The sequence below is a fragment of the Xyrauchen texanus genome, chromosome 5, assembly GCF_025860055.1.
Source record: "Xyrauchen texanus isolate HMW12.3.18 chromosome 5, RBS_HiC_50CHRs, whole genome shotgun sequence".
NCBI lineage: Eukaryota > Metazoa > Chordata > Actinopteri > Cypriniformes > Catostomidae > Xyrauchen > Xyrauchen texanus.
This window is the reverse complement of record NC_068280.1, coordinates 4062446-4077625: the sequence shown is the minus strand read 5'-3', so window position 1 is coordinate 4077625 and position 15180 is coordinate 4062446. Positions and strand designations below refer to the sequence as shown.

At 37.8% G+C, this 15180-nt stretch overlaps 1 protein-coding gene across 1 annotated transcript; it reads right to left on the bottom strand.

Moving 5' to 3' along the window:
- Positions 1 to 8545: 8545 nt before the first annotated feature.
- On the bottom strand, positions 8546 to 13433 carry LOC127643707 (calponin-1-like). Its single transcript, XM_052126528.1, has 7 exons — positions 13287 to 13433; positions 12576 to 12697; positions 12107 to 12173; positions 11093 to 11230; positions 10655 to 10771; positions 10154 to 10300; positions 8546 to 9597 (listed from the first exon to the last, which is right to left on the bottom strand). The coding sequence occupies exons 1-7, from the start codon at positions 13344 to 13346 to the stop codon at positions 9385 to 9387; spliced, it is 864 nt and encodes a 287-aa protein (XP_051982488.1). The 5' UTR covers positions 13347 to 13433; the 3' UTR covers positions 8546 to 9384.
- Positions 13434 to 15180: the final 1747 nt, after the last annotated feature.

The following is a 15180-nucleotide window of genomic DNA, read 5'->3' as shown; positions in this document are numbered from 1 at the left end:
AACACCATACTGTCTGTTTCACACATAACAATCCAAAACATTTGAACAACAGTACATCCCATTGATGAGACCGAAATTCAGGGCTGGACTGGCAATCTGGCATAGCCTACCGGGCATTTTCCCAGTGGGCCGACGCACTTTGGGGCAGATCAGGGGCGCACTGGCCATCGGGAGAACCGAGCGTGCCGGTGTGTCGGGTGCGTAACGTGCCGCATAAAGGTAAGATAAGATCAAATGAGCTGCCGCGTTATGCAGAAGGGACCACAAAACGGCCCACGAATAGGACAGCGAACTCTCTCTCGTCTGTGGACTGAGTCGCCTTTTATCTCCCCCATCTCACTACAAACAAAGAACAGTCATTAGCGAACATTCAGCCCACATGGAAATCCGTACCACTTTCTCTCTCCCTCAGACAAGCACTCGACCACACCCCCCCCCCCATCTCCACATACCCCCACCGCCTGACTTAGTCTGGGGACCATCCGTCCTGCTTACTCCCACCCCCCTCCCTTCGTTAGAGAAGAAGTCTGCGAAAGCCATCTGCGCCCCTGGCACGTGAACACCTCGAACTTAAATGGCTGAAGTGCGAGATACCAACGGATGATCCGGGCATTGGCATCCTTCATTCGGTGGAGCCATTGGAGCGGGGCATGGTCCGAACAGAGGGTGAACGCTCGTCCCAATAAATAGTAGCTTTTTGGCATGGCTTCGTCCACTGGACCGGATCGGGTGCCCCCTTTTAAGTAAGATCAGTCAGCGGGCTGGTGACTGTCGAATAATTAGGCACAAACCTACGATAATAGCAGCCAGCCCCAAGAACTGTCTCACCTCCTTTTTAGTCTTAGGTCTCAGACAGGCTGCATGTTTGTATCCAATGCCTCACCTTGTACCAAGCTTTGATGAATAGCTTTGAACAAAGCTTGGTATGTACCCCCAAATCTCACAGGTACCTGGTACATCCCTGCTCGATCAGGGGTGACCCGTGGGGTGTTGGGGACCTGGATCAATGCCTCCACCTCTGTCACCGGGTACAAGTCTTGGAAATGGCCCAGTTCCCCGCAACTCCAACAGACCAGACCTAGCTCCATGTCCACACTTGTGCCAGCGGCTTTCCCCACCTTGGAAGAAGAGTGGGGAAAAACAGGGGGAGTAGACATTGGAGTTTGCTGGGGTTGTTGGAGTGGAACAACCAAACCAAGTTGTTCTAAAAATGTGAATCCAGTAAAATATTTACAATAAACAAATATAAATGAGCTGTACTTCCAGCTTCTTTAATAAAAATTAAAATATAATAAAACACAAATTCAAAAAGTGATACCAGTTAATTATATCATAATTTATTTATTTAGCACTGAAAGTGTGGAGGTCTTTTGTTCTTCTAAGGATCATTATGGCCCAAACACTGAAAGTGCAGAGGCACTATTGTTCTTCAAAAGGTTATTCATTTCAAGGTTTTCGGTACTTTTGGTATACTTAACATGCTTGAAAACTCTTGAAAATATGCAAACATATCAAAGTCGAAAATAACGTAAAGAAAATGGGAAAAAGGAAGTTTCTCATATTTTCTGCATGCATCATTTTATTTACATAAAAATTGGCCTTGCGGGATGATCGCATTGATGTGGCTATTGTGGGTCACGCTCATAGTAAAACCAACTGGCAGAAGGAAATGTGGCACTTTTAACATACTTTGAAATGTCCCTCTTATGTTTACCTGAATTGCTTAAAAAATTTGAATAATGTCAAGAATTCTGAAGGGATTCTTGATTTCTTAAATAGTGTTGCCATGGCAATGCATTAAATGTCATGATTCCTTTCTATGTATATTCACATGTTTTTGAAGCACTTGGCATGCTTGAATTTTCATGATTTTTTGTACACACATAAGAATTGTCTGCCATTAGGGCTGGGCAAAAGTTAACACATGGGTGTGGCTTGGGATCTCTGTAGCATCACTTTTTGACAAAAGTGGTGAGGTTAGTGTCTTCTATGGTCACCAGAGTTGCTACATATATTGTTCACATCAAGCCGGACAAAATCAAAATTACAGTCATTAGCTCCATCCAACAGGACATCGACCATTTTGGATTGAATGTGCATTTTTTTTTTTTAATTGCAGGCCCTGAACTTTTGAATCCTCTTCCTGGGGGACTTATGTGACTGGCACCATACTTAGGCAATATTATGCCAAGATATTGAAGATGCTAAATTGAGAAAGAATTTTTGATATTTTGAATGGTGTTGCCATGACAAGGCAATAAATTAAGGGTAAAAATGGGAAACAGGTAGTGCCTAATATCTTCTGTTTGCATTGTGTGATTTTGATGAAAATTCAGCTGTATGTTTGGTAATGAGGGCTGATCACATTGATGCGGCTATTATGGTCATAGTGCCACCAAATGGCAGCAGAAAGTGTGGCAATTTTAATAAACTTTGAAATAGCCCTCTTATGTTTACATGAATTGCTTCAAAATTCTTTAGAATAATGTCAAGGCACCGCTGAAGTAAAATTACCAAGAGATATTTGATATCTTAAATAGTGTTGACATAGCAACACATTAATTGTTATTGTTCCTTTCTTCCTATAGTTGGGTATTTTTGAGGCACTTGGCATGCTTAAAATGTTATGTAATTTTGCACACACATCAGAGTCTTTGGACATTAGGGCTGGGCAAAAATTCAAGCATGGGTGTGTAGGGGGCCATCTTTAAAATGGGCATGAGACTGTCACCACATTTAGACAACATTATGCCAAGACATTGAAGATGCAAAATGTTGAAAACATTTTTGGTATATCGAACGTTGTTGCCATGGTGAGGTATTCAATTAATGGAGACAAATGTGAAGCTGGACGTGTCTCATATCTTCTGTGTGCAATGTGTGTTTTAGATCAAAATTGAGAGACATGTTTATTCTTGGGGGGCTAATCACATGGATGTGACTATTTTGGGTCATGGTCATTTGGGTCATCTGGCAGCAGAAAGTGTGGCTCTTACAACAGACTTTAAAATAGTCTTCTTATATTTACTCAGATTTCTTCAAAATTGTTTAGAATAATGTAAAATGCCAAATGCATGTGTCCACCTTGCATTATTTTACAAAAACCACCGGGTGGAAATGGACCCATGGTGCTTGGGCCCGTCATCGCTTCATGCAGCTATATTTATTTATTAATCTGGTACATACTGTAAGTACAGAAACAAGCTTATTTAAAATCACCAAGTTACAAAAGAGGAACACACACAGGAGAGCATCATCAGGAGTTAAGCAATCAAAGGCACAACTATGAAACACACACATGTGGGTTTCAGCTTGCTGAATGTGTACACAGTAGTAGTTTATAAGCAAAATAAATAAAGGCTATTTTATCAGATCAGGATTATTTTCACTGTTTAGCTATGTATGAACTAGACTAGACTAAATGTAAAATATACACACTTCAAAATCACAATAAAATTTTGTTTAAAAACTCCAGTGCATTTGAAGTCATTCTGTAGTGGATTTACTTTGATGTTTAGGGTCATTTTCCTGCTGCATCACCCAACTTCTATTGAGCTTCAGCTGGAGCACAGGCATCCTGACATTATCCTGTAGTCCTGATACACTTGGGAATTAATATAAAAATGTATCTTGATGATGGCAAGCGGTCCAGGCCCCGAAGCAGCAAAGCAGCCCCAGATCATGATGCTCCATCAACCGTACATAAGCGCTGGGATAATCATTTCATGTTGGTATGCGGTGCCCTTTTTACACCATACGTAGTGCTGCATGTTCTTCCCAAACAATTCAACCTTAGTTTCATCAGCCCACAAAACATTTTCAGAGTAGCTTTGTGGAGTGTCAAGTGGAGAATCAGGCGTGCAGTAATGTTTTTGTTGAAAAGCAGCGGCTTCCTTCATGGTGTCCTGCCATGGGCACGATGGCTGTTTAATATTTTCCATATAGTTGACACATATAATAGAGGTGTTAACCAGTTCCAGTGATTCCTTCAAGTCTTTATCTGTCACTTAAGGGTTCTTTTTTTACCTCACTGAGCATTCTGCGGTGTGTCTATTAAGCCATCTGGGCTGGACGGCCACTTCTAGGGAGAGTACCTATAGTACTAAATAATCTCCATTTATAGACAATTTGTCTAACTGTGGACAGATTGTAACCCTTTCCAGCTTTTTGCAAAGCAACAATTATTGACCATAGTTCCTCTGAAATCTCTTTTTTGCCAGGTTTGCCAACTCCTGACTCTAATTAGCTTTAGTTGACGTCATTATACAAGGGCTTCAAATACTTTTTCCAACTTACACTTTGAATGTTTGAATGATGCATTCAATATATATAAGAACAATACAATAATTTTTGTGGCATTAGTTAAAACAGATTGTGTTTGTTCATTATTGTAACTTTAAGACAAATGTAACATTAATGCAGGTAATTCTGGGGCGGCTGTGGCTCAGGTGGTAGAGCGTGTCGGCCACTAATCGGGTTGGCGGTTTGATTCCCGGCCCACACGACTCCACATGCTGAAGTGTCCTTGGGCAAGACTCTGAACCCCAAGTTGCTCCCAATGGCAGGCTAGCGCCTTACATGGCAGCTCTGCCATCATGTGAGTGTGAATGGGTGAATGGGACACAGTATAAAGCACTCTGGTAACCTCTAAGGTTAAAAAAAGCGTTATATAAGTGCAGACAATTGACCATTTCAAAGGGTTTACATATTTTTTCTTCCCACTGTAAAACAGCTTACCAAACCCAAACTCATTTTAGGTTGAAAGCAGGATTGACACCCTTTGCTTGTGCTAATGCATTAGGACTTTAGTTCTAATTTCATAGTTAGCAGTAGACGGGTATGATACTGTATGCAGAAGTTACAACACTGTGTAGTGTAAAAACAAAGGTTTAGCCTGACAGAACATGTGTGAGCTGTGCTGGTGTTGTAATCTAGGTATGAATGACACAGGCTTTATTGCCTGCTACAGTCACACAAGTTTTGACTATACATCGTTGTATGTGCATACCACAGAACTGTGAGGACAGGACCATGACAAATATCAGGGAATTTTAAAATTGTGATTTCCAGGTCTGGAAAAGTCATTGCAATTCATAAGATCTTTTAAAAAGTCATTTAAATTTCTATAGAGGACATGCATTTCCCTAGTTTTTCTCAGATCTTAATGTAATTGATTAGAAATTGCTCTTTGTTTTTGTGAGTACAATCAATATGATTTTCAAAAATCTACTTCGCGCTGATTTCTATAAATTATTCAAAACCTGTATACGTCTTCAATTTAAAGCCATAGTTTGGCTTGAGAGACTATGTTTCCATCTAAGTTGCAAATGTAATTTATGCCAAATCTTTTTGAATATCGCTAGGGCTGTTATGATTATGAACATTGGCCGATGATTAACTGCCTGTTTTAGGGCTCTCATGATTAGAACGATTAATTGTCAAACAAATTGTTATGCTTTTGTTCATAGGTGTATGTATGCTTACAGTCATTATATCATAAACCAAGACATTTATTCATAGTTAACTTTTATATGATTTTTTAAGGCTTTAAAAACATATGAATGTTATTAGAAATAATGTTTTAAATATCAAAAATCTCTTTTTGGTCAACTTTAGTCTTGGTCCATTTTGCATTTACACAGCTGTTGTTGGAACCCAGCCAACCTGAACAGCTATTATATTATATTATATTATATTATATTATATTATATTATATTATATTATATTATATTATGCAATAGTAAAATATTTCCATCCAATTTTTCACTTTCACATGTTACATGAAAATTATGTATTCACATGACTTGTTGACACCAGGGCTGGACTGGTAACCTGGCATACCGGGCTTTTTCCTGGTGGGCCGACGCACTTTGGGGCAGATCCGGGGCAGACTGGCCATCGAGAGAACCGGGATTAAGCTGAAATGAGCCACCGCGTTATGCAGAACAGGCCACAAAACGGCACTGCAATATGCCGAAGGGGGGCAGCGGTATGCAGAAAAGGACATCTCCAATTCCATTCCGATACCTAAACTCTCCGTATCGGCCAATACTAGTGTTGTTTTGTTCCTAAATCAGTTTAAAATATCTCAAGTAGAGTAATCTTATATCAGTAAAGTAGGTCTGGGAAATTTTAGAAAGAGTATGAAAATACATTTCTGGGTGTTATAATAGATCATAAATTAAGTTGGAAACCACATATAAATAATGTAAAAACAAAATTGCAAGATTAAATAGATCAAAGCATATTTTGAATGAAATCTCATTATATATACTGTATTGTTAGCTCATAGTTCCATACATTACTTACTGTGTGGAGGTATGGGGTCATACATATAAAGCCAACATAAATCCAATATATATGTTACAGAAGAGAGCAATAAGGATTGTAAAAAAGGGAAGACTATTACGAACCAACAAACATATTATTTTTTGAATTAGATGTTTTAAAATGTGTTGATTTGGTTGATTTTTACACTGCGCAGATAATGTATAAAGTTTATAATAATTTACTACCAAATTGTATTCGAAATAAGGTTGTTCGAAATAAGAGAAAGCCGGTATAAACTAAAGGGAATATCTGTGAAAGGGGTAAACCTGTGGAATAATTGTGACAAGGAATTAAAAATGTGTAGTTCACTTTGTAAATTTAAGAAAATATTTTAAAAAAGGATGATAAATAACTATATACCTCAATATGAATCATTTTTGTATATAATATTTAAACTATTATATTAATGTCTGAATGTTATGTATGCACATTTGTGAAACCGAAATTGTGAAACCATATTTTGAGGACCAAATTTTTTTTTATTATTGAAATGAAACACAAACCTCTAATTACACATTATTTCATGATAAAATAAAGAAAACCAAAAATTGAACAAAAACATGTGTTACCTATTAAGAGAAACCCTATAGAAATGTGAATATCGGGATCGTTGTAAAATCGTTTTATTAAGTTTTTAAATCACAAATGCATTTGTTGATATAGTAAATCTATGTCTGATTATTTCTTAGGGACACAAAAGGCACCAATTTCATGGAATGACCCTTATATGATCAGTTTCATCTCTTTATGCCTATCTCCAAAATGCAACAATATGAATTTCTTTGTGCTTTTGTGCGAATTTATGTTTGACAACGTGATTTGAAGCTGTTTACTGTAAAATTGCAATCGCTGGATCTCTTTAATTCACATTTGACACGTGGTCACGTTTCTGCACAAGTTTGTTCCCTCCCTTTGTAAAGTCGATGAATTGGAGGCTGAGAGTGCAAGTGGCTCCCCCTAATGGTGAACATTTGTAATACAACAGATCCATTTGCTGACTAGCACAATGTTGACTAGCACAACAAACATTCGTTTATTATCCGTTATCGAAAGTTTGCCGATGCACAATAACAGTTCAAACCAAAAAGATCCATAGTATTACAAATAATAATAATAATAATAATAATAATAATAATGATTTACCATGCCTCCCTGAGACTTGAGAGAGAGACTATTGTCACAACGCTCTGCACAGTATAAAATATGACAAATTCAGTGAAGCCCTGAGTTCATATTGATAGCAGAAGAGTTTAAATGAAGGATTGTGCTCCTGTGAGTGCTTTATTGCGGTTAGTTTTAAGTATATTCTGTTTAATAAATGAGGTGTGCTAATGTTGTTTGTTTGATGTTGCCGCCCTCGCTCCAATGCTGGATTAATTGAAAATGTGATGCCATAATTTACATGAGTGTATTTTACAACAGAAATGCATGTTTGTAGCCACATTAGTATTTAGATACCTGATGAACTTGCGGTTATATTGTTAACGGGGGCAGTGATCATTTGTTTTCTCTCGTACACACTTTTGACTGAGAATGGTTGTGTGAGTTTTATCTGTCCAGTTTATTAAAATGCAGATAATAATATGCAACAAACATATCACTGTATGAGCGCATTGTTTATGAGTAGCCTAACAAGACTCACAGTGTAAGATGTGAACTGTGAATTATTTGTCATTAAAAGAGTTTTGCTAATAAAGACATGGTCTTTATATAAATGGTTAAAATTATTAGCACTCGCATGAGATGATGACTAGTCAAATCAGTTACCTTATAAAATCTGTTTTATTCTACTTGGAGAGGGTCCACTCATGGGGGCGGCCATGTTAGGATCACATGACTCACTTAATCTCAGTAGCCGTCCTGTTATTGGACACTTTCATGCATTTACATTTACATTTATGCATTTGGCAGATGCTTTTATCCAAAGCGACTTACAGTGCAATTATTACAGGGACAAACCCCCTGGAGCAACCTGGAGTTAAGTGCCTTGCTCAAGGACACAATGGTGGTGGCTGTGGGGTTAGAACCTGTGACTTTCTGATTAACAGCCCTGTGCTTTAGCCACTACATCACCACCACTCCTCATGCATGAATTAAACAGATTATGGCTGACAATGCATTTTAACTGAAAACTGTTAACTTTGAATGATGCCAAAACGACATGCATAAAAAAAATGACCAAGTGCACCTTTAAAGCAAATATTTTTATTGCAAGAATTTTTTTTTTATTCTATTAAGCCATTATATAGATGTTTTAGTGACAAATATGAATTTCTATTCATGTAATTTCCAAGAAATGTTTACTTGAACATTGTAAACATAATAAGGCACAAATGATACCACAATTCTTGAAGATTTTTTATTTTTTAAAGATCTTAGAATAAAATAAGCAATACAAGCAGACATGCTGCACTGAGGTGCTCAAAAGTGTTGCAAATGAAAACTTTGTTTATTAATTATAAAATCCCCTGAATTACATCACTTGCTTAATACTAACTATAGCAGAATATATTCTAAACATACTGTGTATTGATTTATGATGGTAAATGATTAAGCCTGTTTTGTGTGATTTTCTGCTAAAGAATATGAATTTATAATGCATGACAAGGTTGCAAAGCCACAAATTCCGGAACGAGGGGACCAAATGTGTGAGGGAATATAAAGAATACAATAAACTATTAGCACGCAGAAAGATACAATTCAAAATATGACTGGTCCGTAGTAAACGACCCAAACCAGTTAGTATGAAGTTAGATCTGCTTGTAAGGTAGATGTTCCTCTTGTAACTGACCAGAGAGCAGCTTCATGTTTTCTCTAATTAAAGGAAGAAATGTCTTTTTAGCTCTGAAGATTATTAGCATTCTTGATGAACTCCTACAGATCTGACAATGTCACCTGACCTGATACTGGTGATCAAACACATAATCTTTCTAGTTTGTGCCCGGCTTAACTGTTATGCCATCTGCGAATGCTAAAATTATCATTTAATTTAGTAAGGCTGATCTGAGATCAGTAGAAAAGAACAACATCTACCAATGGCGAAATGCCAATGTATTAATTGATTAAATCGTTGCCGTCTTGTTTGTTAGCCTTGACACAGTATTTGCTGTCATAGACTAGACGTGCGCCTCCCATGGGAGAGAGCCCGCTCTGAGAGGGCACTTTGTTGGTGCCCATCTGCAGAGACACTGTTGAAGAGTCCACTGGTTCTAGATTCACATTCTTTTCCGTCACCTGTCTCGCCGTGCCAAGTGCAAACATGCCAGCCTAAAACAGGAGAAAGATGTAGTTATTAGATGTCCAAGAATAAATGTTCTGTCCTGACAAATCGAGCATCCTTGAGTTGAGATTCTTGGTTTGAAATAGCGTACTACTATTATTATACATTCTGCACGTAGCAAGTAGTTCTTGCTTTCACAAGGTGCCACTATTAGTCTTGCTCTGACCTTTGTTTGGAGTTCGAAAATACCTAAATTTCCATGCATTTTTGATCACATTCGTATGTGGTTTTTGTGATCTGAAAATGTTTTAGACCACATTTAGACCTGTATTTAGGGCTAACCATAACCATGATACGCATCTTAATACCAGGTGGACATGGGATCTTAGTTCACTTAACTTGGTATTCATATAGAATTAACTCAACTATTTAAGTTAAGGTCATTAGATGCAAGAAGTCTTAACTCAGATTGAAATATTGAATGGACTCAAATTTATATAACACAGATCAAAAGTAAAATTGTAAAATTCCAGCTTAGAAAAAAGGACGAGTCATATCGTATCATGGTACCAGCAATACGTGAACAGTTGTTAATGCCCTCACCATGCTGGCACATTTGTTGGTGCCCATTTGGAGGTTTATAGTGGCTCGATCCGCTGGTTTCTCCATGCCGATATTGGGATCATACAGATGTCGTCTTGTTCCATAGGAGGTCATGCCCTTTTGACTGGCAAACTTATTGGAACCCATCTGTGAATTTAAATGAAGTGTTTCTTGTTTTACAGTACATACCTGCAGTTGCCATGGAAACAGTTGGAGACAAAGTTGTATAATCCAATCAAATGCAACAGTTGTTTGAAGTAATTAATTTACATACCCTTGATCTTTGTCTAATTTGAATTTAGCCACAATGCTACTTCATGTTACATTTTCTCACTGTCAAACTTCCCTAAAACGATTTTGTATAATGAGTTTGTATTTGCGTATGAGGAATAACAACATTTTTAACATGAACATTTTCTCTTTGCACTGGTATGCTGGGATTTCCCCACTGATGCATGTACAACAAATGTCAAGTGTTTGAAGAATAAGTCATCATGAGACCTGTTGGCTAATGATGCTTTCCCCCTCCTTCATCTTTTCAGGAGTGAACGTCCTTTGCTTTTTTGCTGCATACTTAACACCGATGTCATTTTTTGTGTAGAAGCCTTTAGTCTTGGCCTGGATGAAGAGAGAGCATACGAAAAAGACGACAAACATAACCATTGTCAACATTTACAATGAGCATCAACATAGATTATGCTATGTTTCCTCTAGCGAAAACATTCAACAACATTCGACAAGGCTCTCCATAATCGCATAATTGGAAAAAATGTTAACGGTAGGAAACTGAAAATGGAGAGCATTTTCGAAAGTCTCTGTTTTTGCTTCATTTCTCCATTCCAATGTGGTTGAGAGGCGTTAACATCAAAACCAATGCTTTCGATGATGAGAATTTCAGTTGTACAATCATTTTAAGAAACATTTTATTGCTTTGCTCACCAATCCAGCCAACGTCATGAGGGTGCACTGAACCTGGGTGTGGTTCATGTCCTCGAAAAGGTCGTTGGCCTCAAAGATGTCAGGTGCTTTCAGGCCGTATTCACCGATCGCTCGCACAAAGTGAGTAATATTCTCCAGCTGAGAGAGAAGAAAGTTGGGGATGGATACATCTGGGTGCAGAACTGTTGGACTCGTTTTTGAGTTCTCACACATTCTTGTTTTCTTGGATACTTTTAAGAAATGGAAACTATCCCATGGCCAAAAATACATGCCATAAACTCATGTTATAATCCAACCTATTTTAACTCCATAGGACCACTCTGTTTGAATTATTTAAACAGACTAGAGTTACTGAGGTAAAATAACCCATTAATTAAATGAGTTTGACTCTTGTGTGACATTCCTTGTTAATGTAGACTACTCTTAATTGCTTGTTTCTTTTATCCCCTGTAACTATTTACAATTTAAATCAATGACCAACTTGACAGTGCCGAGAGAAGTCCAGCCTATGTTGGAAACTACAGTAACTATCCAAATGGATTGGCTTTATTAATTACAGTAGGTGTCCTCATCTTACCAGGGCTAAAAGCTTAATCGTGTAAACTCGTCCAGTTTGTTCCGTGTCTACATTCTTTGCATTTCTCCAGGTTAAACAGCACATGCCTGTGCCACAGAAACATCCAGCAAACACACTAATGTGTAAGTAACTAATTAATGAGCCAAACACAGTATGACAGTATGTGACTGCTGGTCCAAACATCAGTTACATTCTTAAAATTGCAAAAAATAAAAATACAAAAATTATATATATAGGCTAGTGTATATTGCAAACTTTGATGAATAGGATCCATAGTTTCCATTTCATAAAATGAAATCCTAAATGCATGTGTATGTCACCCTAAAACATAATATGTACACAAAATTGAGCTGGTGTGACATGAGTGATGGCTCAACGTTCAAAAATTGCAGATATATACAGTTAAAGCATAAACAAGTGCAGGTAGAGCGGCATACCTTGTGCCAGTTGAGGTTTGATTGATTGACCTTTGGAACTGATCTAGGCTGCAGTTTGTTGATCAGTCTAGTGGATTAAAGCAAGACACAGTTAGAGGAATTAAGCCAAACTCAAAAATGACCAGTATAACGCACCCAAAGAACACCTACTCTGATCATGTGTATAAATTAGCAACTTCAACAATTTGCCGCAGAATGAATGACCATGTAAAGAGACTTAACTTTGACAATACTTCCAACTTTGAAGTATTACCAGCATATATACAATGCTTTTACTGCATGCCGTTCTTTTATGTTTTGGGGTCCACCTCCTAGTTATTTTTTTGGACAATAATTATCCTTAAATTAACTTAGGTTTTTTTATGTCTGTTTGTAACATTGCTTTATGTCTTATTTTGCCTTCTTGACCAGTTTACTCAGCTTCTTTCATTTTTTTTTTTTTTTTAAACCAATGAGCCTTTTTACCCACTCGCATAGGATAACACCGTCCTTCAGTCCCTCCATGAAGTTTTCAGGAACCACACGACCTGTGACCTCATAGATCCACATCCTCAGGTCCTCCTCCATCTGAGGGTCATACTTCTGCACCAGCTGTCATGTGAAGATACAAAGGTAAAATGAGAAAATCAACTCCTAAATTTGACCAGAAGAACACTGGTTTGCAATAAAATGGTAGAGTTAAGGTAACATACCTTGGTATTTTCATGGTCCTTTGAAGAATGTCGTGGTATTACCATGGTTTGTGGTATTGCTATGGTATTACAGTAGTACTGACTGATTGCCATATTCATATACGATGGTATTTACAAGGTACCATTTTAGCTTCTATAGTACATGTCCATATTTCAACATGTCTTTTTGTTAGTGATAGGTAATTCTGGAATTGTCTACAGATTCTATTCATTGCATATTAATCCTGTATTGTAAAGGCGTGTAATTAAGCATTTTAAATCTGTGTTAATATGTCTCTACAAAGTTCTTATTCACATTTATGTGAGTTGGGTTTACTGTTTAGTGGATATTAAAGTCTATGACATCTGCACAGTAGTTAGATGTCATCACTGAAGTTTCGTCACAGAGGTTGAATTTTCAAATGAGAATCGACTAATTATTTTTCAGGTCTGAGACTGTCATCAGTTCAATACATATTTGTTATATTTGTATCGCAAAATGCACATACCTTATTTCTGACATCAGCCGAGAGTCCGAATGTGGGTCCTTTGCTGAATTGGGTGGTCATGATCTTTAGTGTAGTGTTAAGCACAATTGATGCTGCTGTGAAACTCTGTACGGATCTTCCCTTACTGAGCTGTGGCCCAGGAGTGCTCATCTGCACCCCTCTGTCTTTAAAATGCCCATCTTTCAATGTGTCATACCAGTCTGTTGCTCATTGGCTGAGGCCTCTTGACCATCTGACCAATCATTCACATGACTCTACAGCTGGCATCGGTTAGATGAATTCTCAGATTTAAAGATTTGCTGTTCAGTGGCATACCCAAAATTAAAGGCTTATAACTGAAAAAAAGGGTCAAGTGTTTGGTATGAATTTAAAGAAAACTTTTCAATTTTTTAATGATATAGCTTATGATAAATTCTGAGACTCTCACCCAAAGAAACTGCTGAAAAATTACAAAAAACCTGAGCCAAAAATGAACCTTTTTTCTTGTTTTCTGATTTGACATTTTACACCTCAAGGTTGCTCAGTAAAACTGCTTTTGTTTTGTTCCCAATCATGTCACTTGTAACTGAGTAAAATATGTGTTGACATGACAAAGCAATTGAAAGTTATAGCACTACAAACAATACTTTATCTCCAAGTATCCAAAAGCTTCTCCTAACAAATAAAACCTAAAAAGGTACACATGCAAGCTAAAGCTTTGCATTGCGTGCAGACCAGATTTTAGTATTGAGATATCACTGAATGAGTTTCATCCTGTGCAATCTGAGTCATCATTCAGTCTGTATCATGTACTTGGCACCATCTCCTGCTGGCCATATGTATTTAGAGTGATTGGTCACTTGACTCTCTGCTCAAATATGGAGGACTTTCACCACTGATTGCTGCAATCTGAACCCATTCCGATCGGATTTGCGTTCCATGATGCTACAGCATTTCCAATAATGTCATCTGATCCAGGAAAGCGAATGTATTTGTAGCCAGATAGCAAGATAGCCAGATGCTGTGCGCACATTGTGCTTTGTGAGGGTTATCTAATGATCTATGCATCCGATAATTTTTTTGTGGGCTCGTTTTATAGATAATCGCCTCCTCTAAGGCAGACCTGGGAAACTTATGGCCCACTGGTCAGATCCGGCCCTCCACAAGGTTTAATCTGGCCCATCGCTCATTTATCCTAAACGTGTTTTATTATTTTCATTGGATATTTGAGTTATCTGGCATTGGGACCTAACGCACCTCCACAAGCATATAACATGCTCAGGGTTGCCAGATAAGAGACGCAACATCCCAAATTTGAGATTTATACTTGCTCAAATTGGAAATATTCTGCCAAATGTTATACTTATTCTGTGCAATCTGGCAACCATGCACACGGTTGCACTCTTTCTAGCTCTCGCTTTCCCCTTTGAACAAACCTAGTGATCTCTAGTGCAATATTCTGCTCAAGGAAAAGTGTTATACGGCCACTCTGTGCCGCTTGTGATGTTTGGTGTTACTAAGTTTGCAGGTAAACCTTCTCAATGATGAAATTAAACATCAAAGTAGCTCTCGGCATCATTGACACGCGGAGGGGTAATCGTTGACACGCGAGCAAAAGCAAGCGTGAGACGAATATGTATATGTATTTTTTATTTGTGCAATTTAGAAATGTTAATGTCCCTTCGCGCCTGTATGTGAAACAATATCTATTTTGTGTTGGTCAAGACTGTAGTTATTAATATTTTTCTTGTGGGCCCGCCAAGCTTAAAGGGTTAAAGGAATACTTCATCCAAAAAAAATTAAAAGTCATTTATCATTTATTCACCCTCAAGTTGTTCCAAACCCATGTGCTGTTATGTTCCTCTGTGGATCACAAAAGAACACATTTATCCTTAAATAGTGAGCAGGGGCTGTC